At 40.2% G+C, this 25475-nt stretch overlaps 1 protein-coding gene and 1 long non-coding RNA gene across 7 annotated transcripts in view; one reads left to right on the forward strand and one right to left on the reverse strand.

Moving 5' to 3' along the window:
• MIS18BP1 (MIS18 binding protein 1) overlaps positions 1-25475 on the forward strand; it is a 60890-nt gene that overhangs the window by 33932 nt on the left and 1483 nt on the right. For all 6 annotated transcript variants that reach the window (XM_002717974.5, XM_070053709.1, XM_008269549.4 and 3 more), the window contains 7 exons: positions 4211-4362; positions 5071-5152; positions 7140-7989; positions 16092-16264; positions 19880-20043; positions 20582-20730; positions 23815-23902. In XM_002717974.5, coding sequence (XP_002718020.1) covers positions 4211-4362; positions 5071-5152; positions 7140-7989; positions 16092-16264; positions 19880-20043; positions 20582-20730; positions 23815-23902 — 1658 coding nt within the window. The remainder of the gene's footprint in view (positions 1-4210; positions 4363-5070; positions 5153-7139; positions 7990-16091; positions 16265-19879; positions 20044-20581; positions 20731-23814; positions 23903-25475) is intronic.
• LOC138844622 (uncharacterized) overlaps positions 1-25475 on the reverse strand; it is a 37158-nt gene that overhangs the window by 10527 nt on the left and 1156 nt on the right. The window contains exon 2 of the long non-coding RNA XR_011380733.1: positions 11321-11402. This is a non-coding gene — a long non-coding RNA (uncharacterized lncRNA). The remainder of the gene's footprint in view (positions 1-11320; positions 11403-25475) is intronic.

A 25475-nucleotide genomic window follows, 5' to 3' on the forward strand; every position in this document is an offset into this window, starting at 1 on the left:
TTCCTAGTCCCAAGGTATTTACGCTGCTAACCTACCTAAAATCCTTAGTAAACCATACATATATTTCTGTACCAAATTTCATTCCTCATAATAGACAAAACTAGTTTTCATTCATTGAGGAGATAGCATGTTGTTTTGAATGACAGTTGTTATAAAGGTAGCTGACAGAACTGTCCTGTGTCAGATGCTAGCACTGTATTCTGCCTCATGTACTACCTCTACTCCTAAAATGTATGAACATTAATTTACAAACCTAAGTAACATAGGTAAGTAAAAGTTATTATAATCTGTTATCTGCATTTCTGTCAATTTTACTCTGACTTTGTAACTAAAAGCTTTACAGAACTTAATAAAGAACTCAGAATTGTTTCTGCCAGAAACAGGAAACCTTACTGGATGTAAGTTTATCTATATCTCACTGTAACTTCTCCCAGACCCCATTTGAAGCCCCCTCCAATCCCAATAAAAAATTTTTTGCTTATTTCTTCTGGTACAGAGAAATAACTTAGTATGTAAAGACTGCTTGCCCAGAGTTAACAAAAATTCACTTAGGCCCTATTTGTTTTGAATCTATCCTTATTTCATCAAAAGTCATCCTATTCCCCCTAAATTGACCAGATTGCTTATTGTCGTTGCCAGACCACCTTGAATATCCTGGAATCCAAGGTCTGTAGCATATGCTGTCTACTTCTTTATTCCTAAATCAATGAATTCCTGAAAGTAATCTCAGTCATTTGTTATTCTTCTTTAGTCTTAGATCTAAACCCAACCCCTACCTCCTGCCTTCATTTACAGCAGCATTTTTTAGGGATTCGAGCTGAACTCAATCCAGATCTCATATGTGAGCAGCAAGAACCCAACTACTTAAGCAATTACCTGCTGCTATCTTCCAGGGTACTTATTTACAGGAAGTTGGAATGCAAAATGAAGCCTGGACTCAAACCCAGGCATTTTTTTTTTTTTTTAAGACTTATCTTACGCTGGTTCACTCCCCAAATGGCTACAACAGCTGGAACCAGGGCAATCTGGTGCCACTTCTTCTGGGTCTCCCATGTAGGTTCAGGGGTCCAAGCACTTGACCCATTTTCCAGTGCTTTCCCAGGCCATTAGCAGAGAGCTGGATCTGAAGAGGAGCAGCCAGGACACAAACTGGCACCCATATAGGATGCCAGCACCGCAGGTGGAGGCCTAAGATTACATCACAGCACTAACCCCAAATCCAGGCATTCTTTATGGGATGCTGGCATCCTAGCTGGTGTCTTACCTGTTAGGCCAAATTGCTGCTCCACATCTTAATTTTATATTGTTAGTGAGTATCTTCCTATCATGAGTTATTTTGAGTGGAGGTAGTTGGTGCTGTTATTTTTATTATCATTGCAGATTCCACGGAGACAGTTAAAATGAAAGAAAACTACATCTTAGGCCGGCGCCGCAGCTCACTAGGCTAATCCTCTGCCTTGCGGCACCGGCACACCGGGTTCTAGTCCCGGTCGGGGCGCCGGATTCTGTCCCGGTTGCTCCTCTTCCAGGCCAGCTCTCTGTTGTGGCCTGGGAGTGCAGTGGAGGATGGCCCAAGTGCTTGGGCCCTGCACCCCATGGGAGACCAGGAGAAGTACCTGGCTCCTGGCTTCGGATCAGCGCGGTGCGCTGGCCACAGCACGGCGGCCATTGGAGGGTGAACCAATGGCAAAGGAAGACCTTTCTCTCTGTCTCTCTCTCTCACTGTCCACTCTGTCTGTCAAAAATAAATAAATAAATAAATCTTTTTTTTTTTTTTTTAAAGAAAACTACATCTTAACACTAAACTCTTATAAAGATTCCAGGGCATGACAGTTGAAGATGGTGTGTGTGTGTGTGTGTGTGTGTGTTAATGATTTACCTAAAAGATAGTTGTCTATATTTAGCATTATATCCTGTATATCATTATATTGCTGTGTGTGTGTTACTAACCTTATCAGAGTATGTTATAAATAATTTATTATAATATCAACTTCCTTCAGTATACAATAATATTCTCAAGATCAGGACTGTCCATTGTATATCTTCTAAGAAGGATAACAAGGGGACCAGCACTGTGGCACAGCGGGTTGAAGCCCCAGTCTGCAGTGCTGGCATCCCATATGGGTTCCGGTTCAAGTCCCAGCTGCTCCATTTACGATGCAACTCTCTGCTATGGCCTCGGAAAGCAGTACAAGATGGCCCAAGTCCTTGGGCCCCTGCACCCATATGGGAGATCCAGAGGAAGCTCTTGGCTCCCGGCTTTGGATCGGCACAGCTCCAGCCATTACAGCCAATTGGGGAGTGACCCAGCGGATAGAAGACCTCTCTCTCCCTCTCTGTCTCACCTTCTCTCTCTGTGTAACTCTCACTTTCAAATAAATAAATAAGTCTTTAAACAACAACAACAACAAAAAGTGCTAAGCAGTACAAGTGCTTGTGCCCCTGCACCTGCATGGGAGACCCAGAAAAAGCTCCTGGTTCTTGGCTTTGGATCAGTACAGCTCCGGCTATTGGAGTCACCTGGAGAGTGAACCAGTGGATGGAAGAACTTTCTCTCTCTCTGCCTCTGTAACTCTGCTTTCAGATAAATAAATAAATCTTGAAAAAAAAAATCAAACGTAATTTAAACAGTAAAAAGCACAGAAATTTAAAGTTGGCTGGGTCCTCAGATAAATACAGAAAAAAGAATAACAAAATAGTCTTTAGGCTGGTTGTGAGTCTTCTTAAATTTCAGCTCAATAATCATTTGTTGAGCATATAACAAGACAAAACAACCCATGCTGCCACATCCTTCCCCACAGAAACTCAAGCCTCCATGCCCTTATCCTAACTTTGTTCAGCTCTGTGTAAGTTTCAACTGTCTATCCCTCCTTTTGAGTCTCATACTGTATGACAATGGCTTCTGCGTTTAGCCATTTAATAACAGTTTTTTTCTGTTAACCTATTGTCAATTGATTTCAGGGGGGGAACTTACTGAATCTTCAGAGGGAAGAGTAAATTTAAACTTCCCCAGGGCCCAGTGTTGTAAAGTGGGTAAAGCCTACTGTCTACAATGCTGATATCTCATATGAGCACTGGTTCCTGTCCTGGCTGCTCTGCTTCCAATCCATCTCCCTGTTGATGGCCTAGGGAAAGCAGCAGCAGTCAATGGCCCAAGTGTCTGGGTCTCTGCCACCCATATGGCAGACCTGGATGTAGTTCCTGGCTCCTGACTTCAGCTTGGTCCAGCACTGGCTGTTGGGACCATCTGAGGAGTCAACCAGCCAATGCAATATCTCTGTCTCTTCCTTCTCTAACTCTTTAAAAAAAAAAAAAATAAAAACATTAGAAAAAATAAAACAATACTTCCTGCAATGTACAGGAAACTACAAAAAGTCCATGGAAAATGGAATTAAGATTATTTTTGCAAAAACATTTTTGAAATCTATAGTTTTTTCGTAATGTATAGTTAGTTTCCACAAACCTTTTTTTTTTTTTTTTTTTAAAGATTTATTTATTTGAAAGAGTTACACAAAGAGAGAGAGTGAGAGAGAGGTCTTCCATCTGCTGTTTCATTTCCCAACTGGCCACAACAGCCGGAGCTGTGCCAATCCAAAGCCAGGAGCCAGGAGCTTCTTCCAAGTCTCCCAGGTGGGTGCAGGGGCCCAAGGACTTGGGCCATCTTCTACCTGCTTTCCCAGGCCAGAGCTGAGAGCTAGATTGGAAATGGAACAGCCGGGTCTCGAACCTGTGCCCATATGGGATGCAGGCTCTTCAGGCCAGGGCATTAACCCACTGTGCCACAGCGCCAGCCCCTCCATAAACCTTTTGTTGTACTGTGTAGTTTGATTTTGTTCAAATTTTTAATTAGCATGAATTTAATTATGCCTTTTAGTACATAAATTAACAATCTTAATTCCATATGCATGAGGAAATACAGAGAAATAGTTACTAGCTTTCTATTTAGTTGGTGTAAAGTTAGAATGAAAAGTTTGTATTTACAAAGTAGATTAACTTTACTGATCTGTCTTTAGATGTGACAAAAGAGATTTTTTAATTGAACAGAACAGAGTCCTATTCAAAGTGATCCTGTCCAAATAAAACTGCTTTATATCATATTCAAATTAGAATAAATATGATATTGGATTACACAAATTTTTTCTAATTTAATCTTTAATTTGGAAAAGTACTTTCCTTCATTTATTAAAAATCTCTATTTTTATGATCACAGAACTAAAGAATAATAAGCACAGTTGTTTGCCAGGAACTACAGAATTAAACATTTGCCATGGTAATTGCCAAAATAAACCACCATTAAGAATACAAGATGACCAAAAAAATAATACTATTCAAAATGGGGGAGGATATGACTTACTTAATCAGGTAAGATATTACTGTATACTGTCTACAGTAAGTAAGGTGATGTGGCACTACTGAAAAGGTTCAGAACTGTATCACGAGACATGGATTCTGTTTGTTAAGTATTAACTTTTCATCATCTTTGAGACTGTAGAAAAATGTCTTGGTATTTCCCAGTCATTGAAAAAAGCACAAGCAACAGTAACGAAAGTTTTAACTCTTAGAGTAAAACTTTATTAGATAAACTATATAAAAAGTACTTTAAAAATCACAAAGAATCATGACCAGCATTGTGGTGCAGTGGGTTAAGCTGCTGCTCGCTATGCCAGCCATATCACAGCACAGGTTCAAGTCCCAGCTGCTCCACTTCCAATCCAGCTCCTTGCTAACTCGTCTGGGAAAGCAGCCTGGCTCCTGGCTTTTGTGGCCATTCGGGGAGTGAACCTGCAGAGGAAAGAGCTCTTTCTCTCCCTCTCTCTCTGTCATTCTGCCTTTGGAATAAATGAATCTTTTTTTAAAAATCGAAAAATATTAAATTAGGGAAATAATGTAGGATAATAGATATACAGATGTGCTTCTAAAGCTTAAGCTCTGGCAAATGAGTTTCTGAATGCCTCTAACTAATGAAATTAGAACTATAAGGATCTTGAAGTTTGTATGCTTGATAAATACTGTAAAAATGCTTCTGGTCATGTTTAGTTAGTTATAAGCAAGCTGTCTTTTGTTTTGAAGGAATTAGCTGGAAAAAAAAATAAAAAGTTGCCTTCAAAGAAACTGAAAAATCGTGAAAGGATAATTGAAAGTCAGAAGCAAGGTAATATTATCTTTAATAGTTTTATAATAATGCATAGGAAGTTACTATTTGGAATGTTTTTAATATGATAAAAGTTACTTTGTAGATTTTCTTATCTAGTGGTAAACTATTTGAGTAGTTTTAGATGTTTGATTTTGTTATTTTTACATAAGATTATTTGCAGAATAATCTACTTTAAGTAGGATATTCCTTACAATTTTTCCTCCTTTTATCTGAGTGCTTAGGAATTTTGTTTAGATTACAAAATAATACATCATTTTAAATATGCTTACAAGAATGATTAGACTGAATTCCTTTGGTAAATTAATTCCATAATTTAGTTTTGTGTGTAGATTTTCAGTGATTTATTTGAAATCCTGCCTACCAAAATTAAAGCCACCTCTTCACTAAATACTAACAAATTTAAAACTTCATGTTGAGTTAAATCCATCAGTTCTGTAGCACTTTTTCCCATTTTAATTCTTATAAATGAAAAGAAGTAAAAATGAATATCAGATGTTAGAAGTGATAGTGTTATTGCTTAGACTGCTGCTAAGTTCCTATAGATTAGGTTCAGTGTAGACTGAATCCTTATTCAAATTACTTAATTAACTCATTAAAAATATTCCTAGTAGGAATACAAACATTCCCAATAGAAATTTCAAATTGGAATGTATAAAATTTTGAAATTCCTAATTGAAACCTAAATTGGATTTGCATGAGAAATTAAAGAAAACACTTTACTCATAATTTGAAGAATGCCAGTGAAAATCTTGTAAAATTTTCTAGTTTACTTTGATTGGTATTACATTTCCTTGAATTGTAATTTAGAAACACTCTTTTCCCTAACATTCAGTATTATCCATTAGTCTTTTCATTTTGCTAGTCTTAAAAACAATGGCATATTTGTACGTTGTTGTAGTGTTTCACTCTGATGATTTGATGATTGGTTTGATGATTTACAATTTACGTATATTATACTTACAATTAGGTTATCTGAAGTTACAATTTATGTTAGTTTAGCTTCTGCTTTCTGAAGTTTCAAATTAGAGAACTCTGTTTATTTGATTTGCTTTATTTAACTAGCAACATGGTATAATAAAGAATCCTAGGTACTATTGTGACTGTTTTCCCATGATGGTTCATGGAGTTTGGGGTGACTTAGCAAGAATGATGGCTCCATGGCCACTATGGGTAATCAGAGTAGACCATGCAAATAGAATTTCCGTGTTTTCTTACTTGGCACAGCTTTTATTTCATATATTACTTGCCTAGTAAGGTTTTAGGGACCCTAATTGTTATCTTAGCTTTCCTAAATGTTCACCACCAGAGAATTGATTTAATAGTTATTGGTACTGTATATGCGAAAGGCTCTAATAACTACAACATAAAAACCAAACATGAAGATAAATTTTTACTAATAGTGATTTTTTTTCTTATCTAGTTGAATGATAAGACAAGTGTGCAATTATAATGCATGACATTATCATAATACAGCATTATTTCCAAGTGTTTTGGAAGAAATTTGAAGAAGGGCTTTCATTCAGTTGAGGGAATCAGGACAAAGTTTGTAGACTACTTGTGTTAGAGAATAGAATCAAAGCAGGTAGTGATTTGGTTTTGTAGATGAGTGTAGAAAATTTCACAAGTAGAGTAATGTAAACAGAATAGTTGCGAATCAGGAAAATTTGAGAAACAACAAGTAGTGTTACTAGATACAAAAATATAGTTCAGATTTGAGAACAGTGAATGTTTGGAACTGTATCAAAGGCCAGGCAGAGGGACTTACATGTTTACCAGTAGACTGATGAAGTCATTGGCAGGTTTTTATAAAAAATAGTAGGCTTACAATGAAGTGGCAGTTTCTTGTAGACTTGTACTTTGGTAAAATTAATGACAGTAATGTATACAGTGGAGCTTGTGAAAAAATATTTTATTTGTGAAAATATTTTCTCTAACATAGCTAATTTGATATTTTGGTCTTTGTTTTTATTTCATGAAATTAAAGAAAGAACTGAAGAATGGAATGTACCCATTGATATTCTAACCTCAAGGGAACAGTTTTTCTCAAATGAAGAAAGAAAATACATGACTGTTCATCAGAAAGAAGCTTATATTTTAGTAACACCACTTAAATCTAAGAGTGCCATAGAACAAAGATGCAAGAAGTATAATCTATCCTCTGCCACCATTACAGCAGTATCAGACTTTGCAATGCCAAAGCATCAAAAAGAAAGTGAATCAGACTTAAATGAAACTGTAAGTCCTGTTACTAAGTCCACGGTGACTCTAGAAAATATCTTTGAGTATAGTATGGGTCATAAAAATAACAAGGAAGAGTCCATTGAGTGTGATTTTCTCACTGTCAACCAGCAAATAAAAATACCTAGCCCTAAAAGCAAACAAATGGCCTCCTTGGACTTGAAGAATACAAGATTGTTATCAAAATTAGAGAAAACCGAAAATCAAGTAGCTATGCCATTTGACAAGCATCAGTCCTTTTCAGATTTGACAGGTGAAGAGAGTAAAATAGAAAACAAAATTAAAAGGAAAGCTGGGGTTAATAAAACCAGAGCAAGAAATACCACGGGAACAGTGGTTCACCTTAGAAAAAGCTCAAGCAACACCACAAGAACTATGGAATCTGAAACTGATGAAAGTGACAATGAATTTTTTATTAAAAAAAAGAAAGCTAGATCTTCTGCTCAAGAAACTCTTCAGAAATCCAATGTTAGGAATGAGCTTCCAATTATTGAGGCAGCAGGATCTGAGAAGACTAAAAGATATCCCTTGGAATGTTTAACTGGTTCAATTCAAGATGAAGAATGGAATGAGAACGAATTACATAAACTTCATTGGTAAGTAGTTAGAGTTGACCATGAAAAATATACAGAGCAGCCACGAAACAGTTAAAGACATAAAAACATTAAGGGACTGATTTAATGACTTCTGACTATTGATACTATAATGATGCCATAGAGTTTTTCCAAAGTGTGGGAATGATTTGCTAAGTCTGCTGCTGCTGCTAAATCAAGTATAAAAAATGGAATTGGCTACTAGTCTTAACAAGCAGCTTCAGTAGTATGTGTAGTATTAGACACCAGATCATAGTTGAGTGATGAATAGTAAATGGAAGGGTAGAGAGATAAAGACTACCCTAGGAGGTCAAGACAAGAAATTTGTCAAAGATGGGAAATAAAAAAATACAGAAGTTATAGAAAGGAGTGTGGATATATGAGATGTTTGGTTATTTACATGTTTGTTTGTAAAATGACTGATGCCAGACTGTGGTGATAAACTGATGAAATGAATTAGTGTAGGTATAACTGATCTATTAAATGTAATTGAAAAGGAGAGAATATGACATAGGATTTTTTTTCAATTTCCTGAAAGCTTTAAAGGAGGTGTTTTTTTTTTTTTTTTTTTTTTTTTTCTTTTAAAGAATTATTTATTTGAGAGGCAGAGTTACAGAGAGACAGGGTGAGGTCTTCCATCTGCTGGTTAACTCCTCAGATGGCTGCAGCAGCCAGAGCTGGGCCGATCTGAAGCAAGGAGCCAGGAGCTTCTTCCAGGAATCCCATGTGAGTGCCAGGGCCCGAGCACTTGGACCGTCTTCCTCTGCTTTCCCAAGCCATAGCAGAGAGCTAGATTGGAAGGGGAGCACCTGGGACTTGAACCAGCATCCATCTGGGATGCCAGTGCCAGAGTCTGAGACTTAGCCTACTGCTCTACAACACTGACCCCTCTTGGTATTCTTTTTACTCTTCAAATTTTAATCTCTCCTATTTCTTTTTTTTAATATTTGAAGCAACAATTTTCTTATTTTTTTAAGATTTATTTATTTATTTGAAAGAGTTACACAGAGAAGGAGAGGCAGAGAGAGAGAGGTCTTCCATTTGCTGGTTCACTCCCCAGTTGGCCATAACGGCTGGAGCTGCGCCGATCCAAAGCCAGGAGCCAGGAGCTTCTTCTGGATCTCCCACGTGGGTGCAGGGGCCCAAGGACTCAGACCATCTTGTACTGCTTTCCCAGGCCATAGCAGAGAGCTGGGTCGGAAGTGGAGCAGCCAGGACCTGAACCGGCACTCATATGGGATGCTGACACCGCAGGTGGTGGCTTTACCCACTATGCCACAGCGCCCGCCCCAATCTCTCCTATTTCTATAGTTGCCTTTTTTTTTTTTTTAATTATTTATTTGAAAGGCAGAGATCTTCCATCTACTAGGTGACTTCCCAAATGATCACAACAGTCAAGTGTGTCTGTGCTAAGGTGAACTAGAAGCCAGGAGCATCTTCCAGGTGTCCTACATGGATGCAGAGGCCCAAAGACTTGTGCTGTCTTCCACTGCTTTCACAATGCATTAGGAGGAAGCTAGATAAGGAAGTGTTTATCTCTATCTATCCATGCAACATTGGAAATAGTGGGTTAAGTCACTGCTTGCAGTGCCAGCATCCCACAGGAGCATATGTGTCATGTCTGCTTCCCTTCCAACCTAGCGCCCTGGTAATATGCCTGGGAAAGCAGCAGAAGATGGTCTAAGTACTTAGGCCACTGCACCCGCTTAGGAGACCCAGAAAAAGCTCCTGGTCCCTGGCTTTGGCCTAGGCATCCCTGGCTGTGGCAGCCTTTGGGGAGTAAAGAAACAGATGGAAGATTTTTTCTGTCTCTCTTTCTGTAACTCTGCCTTTCAAATAAATAAATGAATCTTTTTTTAAAAAAAAAATCTCTCACCCTGAATTCCTGTATTTAGATTTGTATTTCCCTTTGCCTGCTGAATGTCACTGTATAAACCTCACCTACAAGTCTGACATGATATATCAGAAAACAAACTGCATGCCTACCCACTTTGGCTGACATTTCTATTTCTGTAAATGTAATCCTTCTGTCAAAGAGGCTTAAACTCTGTCACTATGATTTTATTTCTTTAAATCCTATTAGTTACCAAATGAGTCATTCTACCTGCAGTCTCTTTTCTTAATACTGCTTCTTTTCAGACCTTTGATGCCTTTTGCGTGAATTATGGAAATAGTCATTTTTTAAAGATTTATTCATTTCTTTGAAAGGCAGAGTTATAGAGAGCCAGAGGCAGAGAGAGAAAGAGAGAGGGAGGGGTGTCTTCCATCCATGGGTTCACTCTGCAAATGGCTGTAGTAGCCAGAGCTGAGCCGATCTGAAGCCAGGAGCCAGGAGCTTCTTCTGAGTCTCCCACGTGGGTGCAGGGCCCCAAGCACTTAGGCCATCCTCTTCTGCTTTCCCAGGCCAAACCAGAGTGCTGGATAGGAAGTGTAGCAGCTGGGACTCAAACCGGTGCCCATATGGGATGTTGACATAGCTTCACCCGGTATGCCACAGTGCCGGCCCCAGTCCCAGAAATAGTCTTGTATTTCTGGTTTCTTCTTTTTGTATAATCTGTATTATATATCCCTAGATTAATCTTAGTGGATGGCTGTAATCCTAATAGATCAGAAGTCTTTGCTGCATTTTTTAAAGATTTATTTTACTTACTGAAATGTAGAGTGAACAGAGAGAGGGAGAAACAGAGAAAGAAATCTGTTTCTGACTCATTCCCTAAATGGTGCAATGGCAAGGACTGGTCCAGGGTGAAGCCAGAAGCCCAGAATCCATGTGGATGGCAAGGTCTCCACTATGGGATGCTGGAGTCAGAGGCTGAAACTTACTTCACTACGCCACAGTGCTAGCCCCGTTGTTGCGTTCTTATGAATATTCAAATTAAATAAATACTCCTCTGCCTTACTTTGAGAGCATATGATTTTGATTATCCCTTTCTGCTATATCTCCCACCATTTTCTTACAATAAAGCTCTTTAACCTTTATGATACATTCAGATCATCTAAGGAAATTTAAAATTGCCTGGAGTGCAGATTCCAGTTCCCAATGAGGTAGAATAAGCACACATCACTCTTTTTACTATGTGACTATAAACCTGGACAGAATGCATGAAACAGCTTTTTGTCAACTTATTAGAGAATGTTGGAATTTTAAGTACCACCAAATTAGCAGTGAATTTCCAACTTTTTGTTTGGGTATTTCCTGAGCTAGACTCAAAACTGGTAGAAATCTGAAAGTGGGCATTGAGGCACAACAAACATAATTCAATTAGAAGCTCTCCAAGTCTGGGTTGAGCATTCTGGGAGATAACTTCTAACACTCAGAAGCAGTGGAGGATACCTCACAGTTTCTTTCTTTTCTCCTTTCTCATAGTTCTTATGCAGTCAGGCAGTCCACAGCATCACCTGGATCCCAGATTTACCTAAAATGGAGAGAAGGAGAAACTTCACTCATGTGTCACCTCACTCCCAAAATCTTTCCTTGCCATTACCTTTTCCTACTACCCACCGAATTACATATGATGTCTCTTTGTTATGAACAACATAAAGCAATGACACTCCTGGTAGAAATCAACTTATACCGAAGATTCAAGATGACTGAATTTTAGGTAGAACAGAATATGTGTAAGTAGGAAGAGGGCATATTTAGAAATATTGAAAGAAGGCCACAGAATACTGAAAGCTGATGGAAGAGCAATAAAAGATAAGACTAGAGAGTCAGGCAAGCAACAATGTAGATCATATCAAGGATTTTAGTTTTTATGCTATGCAAAATGAAGTTTTAAGTAGGACTAGGGTTACATGTTAAAATTTGCCTGTTTAAATTATCTTGGGTGAGAGGAGATAGCGTTAATTTCTCACCAATTTATTATTAAATACATCATGAAATATTTTAATTATGAAAACACTCCTTTTAGATAACTCCTTTTAGAAATTGGCTGCACATACACACACACACACCCCTACACAGTAGTTTGAGCTCCAAAATCCTTCTAGTTCTCCACTTTAGAGTACCTATAGAGTGATTAATTATGCAAAAGCATTTATTACCAAGTATTTAGTGCCCTTAATATTTGTTCTCTTTCTGTGCATCAGTGATATGTATGCCCTATAAAGTGATAGCTATTTATAAGAGCTGATTGTTGAATTTGGGGAAACTTACAAATCAATTATTATTAAAGAGTCATTACAAATTATATAAACATTAAATTATATTTAAAACAAAGGTCATACTGAATAACTTCCAAATTATTTTAATAGGTTATCTATACTCTTTAGTCTTTTTTATCTGTGTGTTGGAAATATTATAGAATCTTGTGCTTTCACATTTTCTGCCTGTTTCACATTCAGTGCCATTTTAGTGATAGTTTGAAATCAACCAGAGAGAGTATTTGCCATCTGGAAATTGGTAAATACAAATCAGGGCTTTTTCACCTAAAACTTAGCCTCAGAACAGACATTTTAGCTTAGTTATTATGCCATTTCCCACATCTGAGTTCTTGGGTTTGATACTCAGCTCCTTCTCCAGTTTCCAGCCTCCTGCTAACACAAACCCTAGGAGTTAGTGATAATTGCTCAAGTAATTGAGTTCCTGCCACACTAGTGGGAGACTGGATGGAGATGCCATCTCCTGACTTCAGTCTAGCCCGGTCTTAGCAAGTGCAAGAATTTGGAGAGTGAACCAGTAAATGGGAGCTCTTTGTCTGTCTCTGTCTCAGAAATAATATTTAAAAAAATTAAGTTAAGTATACTTAACTGCATGAAACCTACACCTAGTTGGAATCCATGTGAAAATAAAAATACAGCCATTACTCTGCATCTATGAGTATTGATTCCAGCAACCCCTCACTCTCCTCCACCCCAGTAACAAAATCTGCAGATACTCAAGTTGTTTATATCAAATGATGTAGTAACTCCATATAACCTATGCACATCCTCCTGTATACTTTTAAGTTAACTCTACATTACTTATAATATCTAATGCAACAATTGAAAACGTGTGTAAATGTTATACTGTATTGCTTAGGGAATAATGACAAGAAAACAAGGTCTGTATATGTGTTGAGACAAAATTATCTTTTTTGAAGCTATTTTACATTTGTGGTTGGTTAATCTGTTTATGTGGAACCATGGATATGAAGCACCGACTGCACATTTTGTCAAAGACACAGTACTTGAAATAAAGACATGATATAGTTCACATAATGATGTTAGTATAGATTGAGCATCTGTAATGTAAAAAACCAAAATTAAAATGCTCTAAAATTTGGAAAGTTTTGAACATTGCCACGGTTCCACAAGTGGAAAACTCCACACCTGACCTCATGATTGGTCACAATCAGAATGCAAGCAACACTAAATATATTGTATATAATTACCCTCAGACTATAAGTATTAAAAGAAGTAAATGAATGAAACAAATGAATTTTCAGTTTAGATGGGGGTTTCACCCTAAGATAATCTCACTATGTATATGCACATATTTCAAAATCTGAAAAAAATCCAGAACATGTCTAATTCCAAGAATTTTGGAAAAGGGATACTTGACCTGTATCACTTTAGGCTAATTGGCCACACTATCTGCCTAACCACAGTACATAAAGCCTTTTATGGCAGCAGGGAATGGTAACATGTGTACCAGCTTCTAGGTAGTCATTTACAGATGAACTTTTAGGATGTTACTCGTAGGTTAAATTGGGGGCTACCTTATATTTACAGTATTGTTCTATAGTGATTTTTGTTTCCCTCAGTTGAGAGCATTTTATTTAAAATACTGAATTTTGACATGGGCATTTAGGCTAGTGGTTAAAATGTTGGTTGAGGGGGGTGAGGGAGGAGGCAGTGAGCATTGTGGTTTAACAAGTAAAGCTGCCAAGATGCCTGCATCCCATATAGGAGTAGTGGTTCAAGTCTAGGCTGCTCCACTTCCGATCCAGCTTCCTGTTAATGTACCTGAGAGGCAGCAGGTGATGGCCCAAGTACTTGGGTTCCTGCATGTGGGAGACCCAGATGGAAGATCCCTCTCCCTCTCTCCCTATCTCTGTCACCCTGCCTTTCGAATAAAATGTCTTTTTTTTTTTTTGAGATTTATTTTATTTATTTAAAAGGTGGAGTTAGGGAGAGACAGAGAGAGGTCTTCCATCCACTGGTTCACTCCCCAAATGGCTTCAAAGGCTAAGGTGGGCCAGACTGGGAGCCAGGAACTTTTACCAGGTGGGTGCCCCAGTACTTGGGCTGGCCTCTTCTGATTTCCCAGGTGCATCACCAGGGAGCTAGATCTAAAGTAGAACAGCTGGGATGCTAACCTCTATCCATATGGGATACTGGCGCTGAAGGTGTCAGCTTTACCTGCTGTGCTACAGCGCCAGCCCCTAAAATAAATCTTTTTTTTTTTTTTTTAAAGATTGATTTGTTTATTTGAAAGATATAGACAGAGAAGGGGGTTGGGGGAGAGAGAGATCTTCTATCCATTGGTTCACTGCCCTAATGGCTGCAACAGCCAGGGTTGGGCAAGGCTGAAATCAGAAGTTTCTTCCTGGTCTCCCACGTGGGCACAGGAGCCCAAGTACTTGGACCACCTTCTGCTGCTTTACCAGGTGCATTAGCAGGGAGTTGGATCAGAAGTAGAACAGCCAAGGCTTGAACTGATGCCCACATGGGATGTTGGCATTGTAAGCAGAGGCTTAACCTTCTACGCCATAGCACCTACCCCTAAAATAAATATAAAAAAGAAAATGCTAGCTAAAACTCTTATGTCCCACATTGGAGTACCTGGGTTCAGTATTCAGCTCTGGCTCGTGACTCCAGTTTCCTGCTAATGCAGACTCAAGGAGGCAACAACAATGGCTCAAGTAATTGGCTTCCTTGTGGCTGGTGTTGTCGTGCAGCATGTTAAGCTGCTGCTTGCAATGTCAGCATCCCATATCAGAGTGCCAGCTCAAATACTAACTACTTTGCGTCTGATCCAGCTTTCTGCTAATGTGCCTGAGAAGGCAGTGGATTATGGTCCAAGTGATTGGGCCCATGCCATCCATGTGGAAGACCAGGATGGAGTTCCTGACTCTGTCTTAGACCTGGCTGTTGTGACTATTTGGTAAGCCATCAAGTGGCTGGGAGATCTCGCTGTTGCTCTACCTTTCAAATAAGTAAATAAATCTTTAAAAGAAAAGCAATTTGGTTTTCACCATGCACATGAGAGACCATGAATGACTATTTGGCTTCCGACTTTGGCCCAACCCTGTCGCAGCCATTGTGGGCATTTAGGGGAATGAATCAATAGCATTTAGGGGAGTGAATCAATAGGTGGAGGCTCTTTCTGCATGCCTTCTTTCAGTTAAATATGTTGTCACATAGTGGGTAAAGGTGCAGTCTGCTATACTGGCATCCCATATGGGCACTGGTTCCAGTCTTGGCTGTTCCACTTTGATCCAGGTCTGTGCTGATGACCTGGGAAAACCAGAGGAAGATGACCCAAGTGCTCAGGCCCCTGGCATCCACTGTGGGAGACCCAGTTGAAGCCCCTGGTTTCTGGCTTCAGTATGGCCCATTGCTGGCCATTGTGGCTGTCTAGGGAGTAAACCAATGGATGAAATCTCTCTCTCCCCCCATCCCATCCCCATCCCCGTCTCCCCTCTCTCAAATAATAATGGTAGAATGAATGTAAGCATAACACTAAGTTTTTGATAAGAGTATATATCATGGAACTTAGAAGAACTATTGAGCTTATCTTCCAATATGCATAGCACTAGTAACATCTGAGAAGTTGTAGAATAATTAGTAATGCCACAGGTCTCCACAAGGCCAAACCATTGAATGTTGGACTTAGAAAAAACATGTTGAAAGATTAGGAATGACTTTCTAGGTTTAATAGAATACAACAAGATAGCTAGAAGGCATACACTAGATATGTAAAATTCCATCTTCATATTTTAAGCACTAGGGTACATCACTGGATGGAGGGAATAGTATTTTATTTTTCTAAATAGTAATCTGAATAATGATGATAAAATTCCATTAGCCCAGGAAATCCCAGTGATTCAGTGGCATGCTTTCAGAGTTATTTTTATTGATTTGAATTTTTTTTTCTTTTAACTGGTTTTGGTCTTCCACAGTGCTGTTGCATCTCTTCCAAAGCACAAACCTGGTTTCTGGTCAAATGTATCCATGGCTGTAGGCTCTCGATCTGCTGAAGAATGTCAGAGGAAATACATGGAGGACCCTCAAGGAAAAGGATCCCAGAAGCATGTCACTAAGAAAAAGCCAGCCAATCCCAAAGGCCAAAATGGTAACCTTTGTAATAAGTAGGGTTTTTTCCTTGTGCTCAGTGTAGATTTATAATCACTCATTAGGTATATTTTATATTTTATCCAAGAGTCTTTTTATTGATGTAGTCTTAAAATGTTAAAACTATAAAGAACTTCAAAGGTCATCTGTTTAAGTCTTACTTAGGTAGCTACATCCATCAATAATAGCTTAGCAGCCTTGTGCTTTGAGTTTATTCTAGGAAATCTATAGTTGGTTCCAGAAACTTTAATATGTTAATGATTGTTTCTGGGATGTAATTTTTCTTTTTTTTGAGATTTATTTATTTGAGAGACAGAGTTACAGAGGGAGGGAGAGATAGGTCTTCTGTCCAGTGGTTCACTTCCCAAATGGCTGCAGTGGCCGGAGCTGGGCCAATCTGAAGCCAAGAGTGACCTCCAGGTCTCCCACATGGATGCAGGGGCCCAAGCACTTGGGCAATCTTCTGTTGCTTTCCCAGGCCATTAGCAGGGAGCTGGATTGGAAGTGGAGCAGCCGGACATGAACCAGAGCCCATATGGGATGGTCGATAACCTACTATGCCATAGCGCTGGGCTCTCAGGATCTAATTTGAAGACAAGTGGGTATGACCCCTCGTAATTCATGAGAAAACTTGGAATACATTTAGTTTTCATAGTCCCAGGATGACACACTAATATTCATGACAGCTAATAAAAGAATTTTATGTCAGAGAAGTCGTATAAGCTTGCTGCAGCTGTTCTATATATGACAAAGTATGAGGCCGATGAACAAGTTTAGAAAGTGATATTTTTGTTGTTGTTAAAGATTTATTTATTTGGGGACTGGCGCTGTGGCATAAGCTGTTGTTTTAAGTGCCAGCATCCCATATGGGCGCTGGTTTGAGTCCTGACTCCTCCACTTCTTATCCAGCTCTCTGCTGTGGCTGGGAAAGCAGTAGAGGATGGCCCAAGTCCTTGGGCCCCTGCACCCATGTGGGAGACCTGGCTTCTGGCTTCGGATGAATGCAGCTCTGGCCATTGCGGCCAATCAGGGAGTGAACCAGCGGATGGAAGACCTCTCTCTCTCTCTCTCTCTCTCTCTCTCTCTCTCTCTTTCTGTAACTCTGACAAATGTTATTTAAAAGATTCACTTATTTGAACATCAGAGTTAGAGGGGTAGAGAGATAGGGAAAGAGAGAGAAATGGATCTTCCATCTGCAGAGGCCAAAACTGCTAGGGCTGGACCATGCAGAACCAAGAGTTTCTTCTGGGTCTCCAGTGTGAATGGTAGGGGTCCAAGCACTTCTTCCATCCTCTGCTGCTGTTCCCAGGCCTATTAGCAGGGAGCTAGATCGGAAGCAGAGCAGCTAGGACTTGTGCTGTTGCCCATATAGAATTGCTGGCACTGTGGGCGGTAGCTTTACCTGCTACACTACAACACTAACCCCGAGAAAGTGATTTTTAGCAAAGTTTTATTGAAGTAAACAAACAGCTTTCACAGCCACGTGCCCGTGAGAGGGACCTTCTGAAACAGAAAGGCCTTACTGAAAAGAGGAGAGAGAAGACTCCTGGACAGCAACCATGAGGGGTTTTCTCAGTAAGAAAAAATCCAATGAAGGGAAATGATCTGGGGGTTTTATATCCTCTGGAAAGTTTGTATGGGGCCCTTTAAGAAAAGTGTACGGGGCTGGCTCTGTGACATAACAGGTTAAAGCCAAAGCCTGCAGTGGTGGCATCCCATACGGGCACCAGTTCGAGTCCTGGCTGCTCACTTCTTTTTTTTTTTTTTTTTTTTTTTTTTTGACAGGCAGAGTGGACAGTGAGAGAGAGAGAGACAGAGAGAAAGGTCTTCCTTTGCCGTTGGTTCACCCTCCAATGGCCGCCGCGGCCAGCGCGCTGCAGCCGGCGCACCGTGCTGATCCGATGGCAGGAGCCAGGAGCCGGGTGCTTTTCCTGGTCTCCCATGGGGTGCAGGGCCCAAGCACCTGGGCCATCCTCCACTGCACTCCCTGGCCACAGCAGAGAGCTGGCCTGGAAGAGGGGCAACCGGGACAGAATCCGGCGCCCCGACCGGGACTAGAACCCGGTGTGCCGGCGCCGCTAGGCGGAGGATTAGCCTAGTGAGCCGCGGCGCCGGCCGGCTGCTCACTTCTGATCCAGCTCTCTGCTATGGCCTGGGAAAGCAGTAGAAGATGGCCCAAGGCCTAGGACCTCTGCACCCGTGTGGGAGACCTGGAAGAAGATCCTGGCTCCTGGCTCCGGATCAGCTCAGCTCTGGCCATTGTCAAATTTGTGGAGTGAACCATTGGAATCAAAGGCCTCCTTCCAACCCCATCTCTCTGTAACTCTTTCAAATAAATAAAATAATTATTTAAAAAAAAAAAAAAAAGAAAGAAAAGTGTTCATCTTGCTTTGAGCCCATCTTGCCTTCTTACCTATCATTCCTTCCAAAAGGGCACTCTCTGGTTCCAAATGTCTCCATCTCCAATTTTCTCGTTTGTTAACTAAAGGTCCTAAGCTTTCATCCTTTTTTTTTTTTTTGGACAGGCAGAGTGGACAGTGAGAGAGAGAGAAAGAGAAAGGTCTTCCTTTGCCGTTGGTTCACCCTCCAATGACCACCGCGGCCGGCGCACCGCGCTGATCCGATGGCAGGAGCCAGGTACCCATCCTGGTCTCCCATGGGGTGCAGGGCCCAAGGACTTGGGCCATCCTCCACTGCACTCCCTGGCCACAGCAGAGAGCTGGCCTGGAAGAGGGACAACTGGGACAGAATCTGGCGCCCCGACTGGGACTAGAACCCGGTGTGCCGGCGCTGCAAGGTGGAGGATTAGCCTAGTGAGCCATGGCGCCGGCCATGCTGTATAGTATTCTATAGAGTACATATCCCGTAATTTCTTTATCCAATCTACTGGCTCAGCCAGCTTTCATCCTTTATCTGTAGTCTATTTATTTTTTTAAAGATTTATTAATTTGAAAGGCAGAATAACAGATAGACAGATCTTCCATCCACTGTTCACTCTGCAATGGCCAGGGCTGGGCTGGGCCAAAGTCAGGAGCTTCCATGGGTCTCTAGCATAGATAGGTGCATTAGCAGGGAGCTGGATCAGAAGTGGAGAATTCAGGACTCAAACTGGCGCCAATATGGGATGCCGCTCTTGCATGCATTGGCTCAATCCATTACACCACAACACTAGCCCCAAGATTTTTGCTTTTTAAGTTATGTATTTAGTTTTTGTGTTGCTTAGTAACTAGCGGTACTCTCATCGTGTAGCCCCCTATAGCTGTCTATCGAAGTCTAACCTAACCTAGCTTGCTTTTTCCTACCTATATGTAGCTTTAGAGAGTATCCAGCATCCCTATAATAATTCAGTTAGGTTTATATTTTATCGATAAATTAAGCATTCAGGAGAGTGAGTTGTAGAAGGTGGTTATTCTCATAGCTTACAAGCATTTTGAACTTTACCTTGCCTATTCTTACATATTTTCTTCATGATTATAATGTGGGGTTATTATAATACACACATCCCAGTGTAGAAGGAATCATTTGTTATATAGGCAACTTACAAGAGGCAGTTAACTTTATAGAGCATTTACTATAAATGATCAAATCCTTACCAAATGTTTTGCTGAATCTTAAGGCAAGAGAGGTGATGCTGACAAGAACCAAACTATTAAGATAACTGCCAAAGTGGGAACTCTAAAAAGGAAGCAACAAATGAGGGAATTTCTGGAACAGTTGCCAAAAGATGACCATGATGATTTTTTCAGCACTACAACACCTTTACAGAATCGAAGAGTACTGGTAAGGATCTTAAACATCACTCTTTTCTTTATATTGACTTTACCTTAATTTTTTTTAATTGGTGGTTATTGTTAAGGGCATTGAGTGAGAGCCTACACAGATCTACGACCAAAGCGTGATATAGTGAGCAGTCTGCTGGTATGTGTTATTCTCACAGTTTGAGAAGCTGAAGCCTGGAGCTTTGAGCTCTATTCCAGTCTCCTACTCAGGTAGCAGGGGCCCAGGTATTTTGGGCTTTTCCTCCACTGCTGTCCCAAGCACATGAGCAGGGAGCTGGATCAGAAGCAGGGTAGCTAGGACTTGAGTGGGATGCTGGCATCCCAAATAGAGGCTTAATCCGCTGCACCACAATGCTAGCCCCTACACAACCTTTAGAAAAGGAGTTATAGTTTCTGTTTACATAAGAGAAATCAAGCTTTTTTAGAGAAAAATCCTCTGTCATCAACCTAGAAATAATTGAGGCCACCAGAAAACATTTTGTGATCATGAGAAAATCCATATTTTGAGTGCCTGTTGATAACAAATGTTTGTTTTCTAGTTGCCAAGTTTCCAATACAGTCAAGATGATGATGATATTCTGCCAAATATGGACAGAAATCCAACAACTCCATCATCAGTTATCTTTCCATTGGCAAAAACTCCTCAATGTCAGCATGTCAGTCCTGGCATGTTAGCTTCCATAAATAGGTAAACATTTATGCATTGGTATGTTAATTCTTTTCCATCAGCACACTGCAGAAAATGTAAACATTTTATGAGTTCAGGGGCAAAGATGTGATTAATGGGAAGAATGGTCATTATAAAAACAATCAAGAATGAATAATTCCTAGATATTAAGGACAATCAGTAATTCAGTAATATTTCAGTAGTATTCAACAAATAGCTCATATTTACATCAGAATAAATTCCATATGGGTGAATGTTGTACATGTAAAAAAATTAAACTTAAAAAATGCCTGTCAAAAAAATTCCTAAAGAAAATGTAGAGAATTATAACCTCAGCTTAGTGAAGGTCTTTTTTTTGTTTGTTTGTGATAAAAAAGGTTATTTAATGATTTAAGATATTAGACTTCTCTCAAATTTCTTTCTTCTACTTGTGAAAAGCTTTTTTTAAGAAAACTTTTTTTTTTTTTTTGGACAGGCAGAGTGGACAGTGAGAGAGAGAGAGAGAGAGAAAGGTCTTCCTTTTGCCGTTGGTTCACCCTCCAATGGCCGTCACGGCTGGCGCGTTGCGGCCGGCGCACCACGCTGATCCAAAGGCAGGAGCCAGGTGCTTCTCCTGGTCTCCCATGTGGGTGCAGGGCCCAAGCACTTGGGCCATCCTCCACTGCCTTCCCGGGCCACAGCAGAGAGCTGGCCTGGAGAGCGGCAACCGGGAAAGAATTTGGCACCCCGACCTGGACTAGAACCCAGTGTGCCGGCGCCGCTAGGTGGAGGATTAGCCTATTGAGCCGCGGCGCCGGCCAGAAAACTTTTATTTAATAAATATAAACCTCCCTCCCACTCGCAAACCATCCCATCTCCTACTCCCTCTCCCATCCCATTCTTCACCAAGACTCATTCTTAATTATTTTTATATACAGAAGATCAACTTAGTATATACTAAAGATTTCAACAGATTGCAGCCACACAGACACAGAAAATATAAAGTATTGTTTGAATATTAGTTTTACCGTTAATTTGCATAGTACAGTACATTAGGGAAGGAGATCCTGCATAGGGAGTAAGTACACAATGACTTTTGTTGATTTAACAACTGACACTCTTATTTATGACGTCAGTAATCACCCGAGGCTCTTGTCATGAGCTGCCAAGGCTTATAGAAGCCTCTTGAGTTCACAAACTCCGACCTTATTTAGACAAGGCCATAATCAAAGTGGACGTTCTCTCCTCCCTTCAGAGAAAGATACCTCGTGAAGGTCTTTTTTTTTTTTTTTTTTTTTTTATTGACAGGCAGAGTTAGACAGTGAGAGAGAGAGAAAGGTCTTCCTTTTTTCGTTGGTTCACCCCCGCCAAGTGGCTGCTGCGGCTGGCGCACTGCGCTGATGCAAAGCCAGGAGCCAGGTGCTTCCTCCTGGTCTCCCATGAGGGTGCAGGGCCCAAGCACTTGGGCCATCCTCCATTGCCTTCCCGGGCCACAGTAGAGAGCTGGACTTGGAAGAGGAGCAACCGGGACAGAATCCAGCGCCCCAACCAGGACTAGAACCTGGGGTGCCGGCGCTGCAGGCGGAGGATTAGCCTAGTGAGCCACGGCGCTGGCCTGAAGGTCTTTAACCATGATGTAAAACCCAGAAGCCACTAAGGGAAAGATTAATAGTCAGCCATATTTTTTTTTTAAAGTGAAAGTTTTTAGCTGGTAGTGCTACCAGAAACAGTCAAAGACAAGTAATTTGAAAAAAGAGCATACACAGCTTAGTATAGGCAAAAGACTAGTTTGCCTAGTCCATATAGCACTCTACAAATTAACAAGAGAAGACAGGTGGAGGATTAACCTATTGCACCATGGTGTGGGACCCAGATACATTCTTTTAAAAACAGAGTTTCCCAGGCCTCTTCACTGGCTCTTCACTTCACCATCTCTATAAGTTGGCTTTTATTTTTAAAAGAAAAGGATAATGGATCATATACAAGGGTGGGAAAGCCTTTTTTTCTGCCAAGGGCTGTTTGGATATTTATAACAACATTTGTGGACCAAAGAGAATGATCAAAAAATTTAGGCTGCTGTAGAGTAATTGAACTTCAAGACCTGCCTATGATTACCTTGGCAGGGCCAAACCAAATGATTTCACCAGCATTATAAAGTCTGCAGGCTGGATATCCCCATCCCTGATATAAGATCTTATAGCCAAAGAAGAATATGAGAATTGATGTTCAGCTGATGTTTACTGTCATACTGGAATTAGAAATTATAGGTATGGGGAACTGAAAATAATCATTCAGTTTGGCTTCAAGCTTCATCTGTAAATTTCTTTTTAAAGAAATGAACAGGAAAAAGGAGTAAAATGGGTGCCAAAAAGGAGTCTTTTTATTTATTTAATTTGTTTATTTGAAAGTCTCAGGGAGAGACAGTGAGAGATCCATCTCCCATCTGCTGGTTCACTCCCCAAATGGCCGTCAGGAACTTCCTCCATGTTTCCCATGTGGGTGCAGGGTCCCAAGCACTTGGGCCATCAAGCACTGGGCTTTCTTAGGCACATTAGCAGGGAGCTGGATCAAAATTGGAGCAGCTGGGAGACAAACCAGCACCCATAGAGGATACCAGCATTGCAGGCAGTGGCTTTTTCTGGTGTACCACAACACTAGCTCTAAAAGTCTCAGTGAGAGGGGTTAGCATTGTGGCTTAGCAGATGAAGCCATTGCCTGTGGCACTGGCATCCCATGTGGGCTCCAGTTCTTATCTCTGCTGTTACACTTCTGATGGAAGATCTCTCACCTTCTCTGAGTTTCAAATAAATTAATTTTTTTTTTTAAAAAGGAAGTCTCAGTTTTGGAAAAGTGGTAGCAAGGTAGAGGTTAGAAAGCACATAGTACAATGAATAGTAAGCAAAGCAAAATTTCTTTGAATATTGATGTTCAGTGTTTTCCTTCAAAATATTTGGAGTGCTTTGTCCATCTCCATAGGCACACCATTTTTGTCTTTGAAGTAGAAAAGAAAAACTGTATTGTTTTAGAGATTGAAATAGATTTTAAATTAGTTTTCTTATGTGTTCTTTAACCTATGGATAAAAAGTATAATTAATGTTCATGTGAAATTATTTTGTATTGAAACAGAAAAGACTGTGATAAATATGTTTCTCGAATACAAAAAAACCATAAAAGTAATGGTGGTGTTGTCTGGGCCAATGTCAAGAAAAGAACAGTAAGTATTTCCATTCTTACTTACCTAATACATATGATAAATTAAGGTAGTTATAAGTTATGGTAACAGTTCTGGCTCTCAAAAGTGCTTATAGTCTAATACAGATAAATTATAGTATAAAGCCATGAATGAAACTAGGATTACCCATGGTAGTTCATAGACTGAAGCAAGATGAGAACAGGTAAAAATTTTAATTTGGTAAATGAAGTAAGATGGGGCACACATGCAGGACAGAGAAAGACATTTGGAGCATGACACACAAGCATAACATAATGTGCAGTGATTGGGGAATAATCCAGATTCAGTCATGATTTTCATAGAGTAAGAAATTTCATCAAATTCCTAGCTTTAAAATAGCTTCAAATGTTTTTCAGATTTAACGATATTTTTACATTCCAACATTTAAAATTACAGAAAAATTTTAATTCAGAGGTGCCTTAAAAAGATGATTTATATCCCTTTGAGAAAAGTTTTGGAGAATACTTTATTCCCTTAAATTACTTTTTAAAATATTAAGTAATGACTTTAATTAAAAAAATTTTTTTTTAAATTTATTTATTTATTTGAAAGTCAGAGTTACACAGAGAGAGAGAGAGGTCTTCCATTCACTGGTTCACTCCCCAACTGGCCACAATGGCCAGAGCTACACCCATCCAAAGCAAGGAGCCAGGAGGTTCCTCCAGGTCTCCCATGCAGGTGCAGGGGCCCAAGGACTTGGGCCATCCTCCACTGCTTTCCCAGGCCACAAGCAGAGAGCTGGATAAGAAGTGGAGCAGCCGGGACATGAACCAGCACCCATGTGGGATGCTGGCAGTGCAGGCAGCAGCTTTACCTGCTATGCCACAGCGCCAGTCCCTTAATTTCAAAATTGATGACCACATATAAGTACTAGTATTTTTTTTTCCTAAGTTTTACCTACTTTTTATTTGAAAGGCAAAGTGAACAAATAGAGTTAGCTTTCATCTGCTGGTTTACTTCCCAGTTGCCTCCAACTATAGGCCTGGGCTAAGCTGAAGCCAGGAACCCAGAATTCCATCTGGGTTTCTCATGTGGGTGGAAGAGACCAAAGTACTTGAACCCAATATGGGATGTGAGTGAAACAAGTGGCATCTTAACTGCTGCATGACACCATCTGCCCCACAAGTACTAAGAATTTGGAAAAGCTGATTCATCTCATATTTCCTCAAAGAGCTAATTTTAAAGAATGGTAATTTATGAGCATGGATTAGACAGCACTTAATCCCCCTGATGGTACCCCTTCAAACTGTTGTCTTCCTCCTCCTGTATGCATACTGGAATGTTTATACTACAAATTATATATCCATAGTATAATTCCTTTACAGAATCTCTATTGTGATTACTTACCCCATCCAATATTTATGGGTCTCATTTGTCCACAGAAAATGGTAGATACTATCATTGGGGACCTTGGTTTAAAATTAGGATGGGAAGACCAGTGTCCTGGTACAGCAGGTTAATCTACCACCTATTATGCTGGCATTCCATGTGAGCACAGGTTTGAGTCCCAGATGCTACACTTCTAATCCAGCTTCCCCCTCCCAGGGTGCTTGAG

Source organism: Oryctolagus cuniculus, chromosome 12, assembly GCF_964237555.1.
Source record: "Oryctolagus cuniculus chromosome 12, mOryCun1.1, whole genome shotgun sequence".
NCBI classification, from domain to species: Eukaryota; Metazoa; Chordata; class Mammalia; order Lagomorpha; family Leporidae; genus Oryctolagus; species Oryctolagus cuniculus.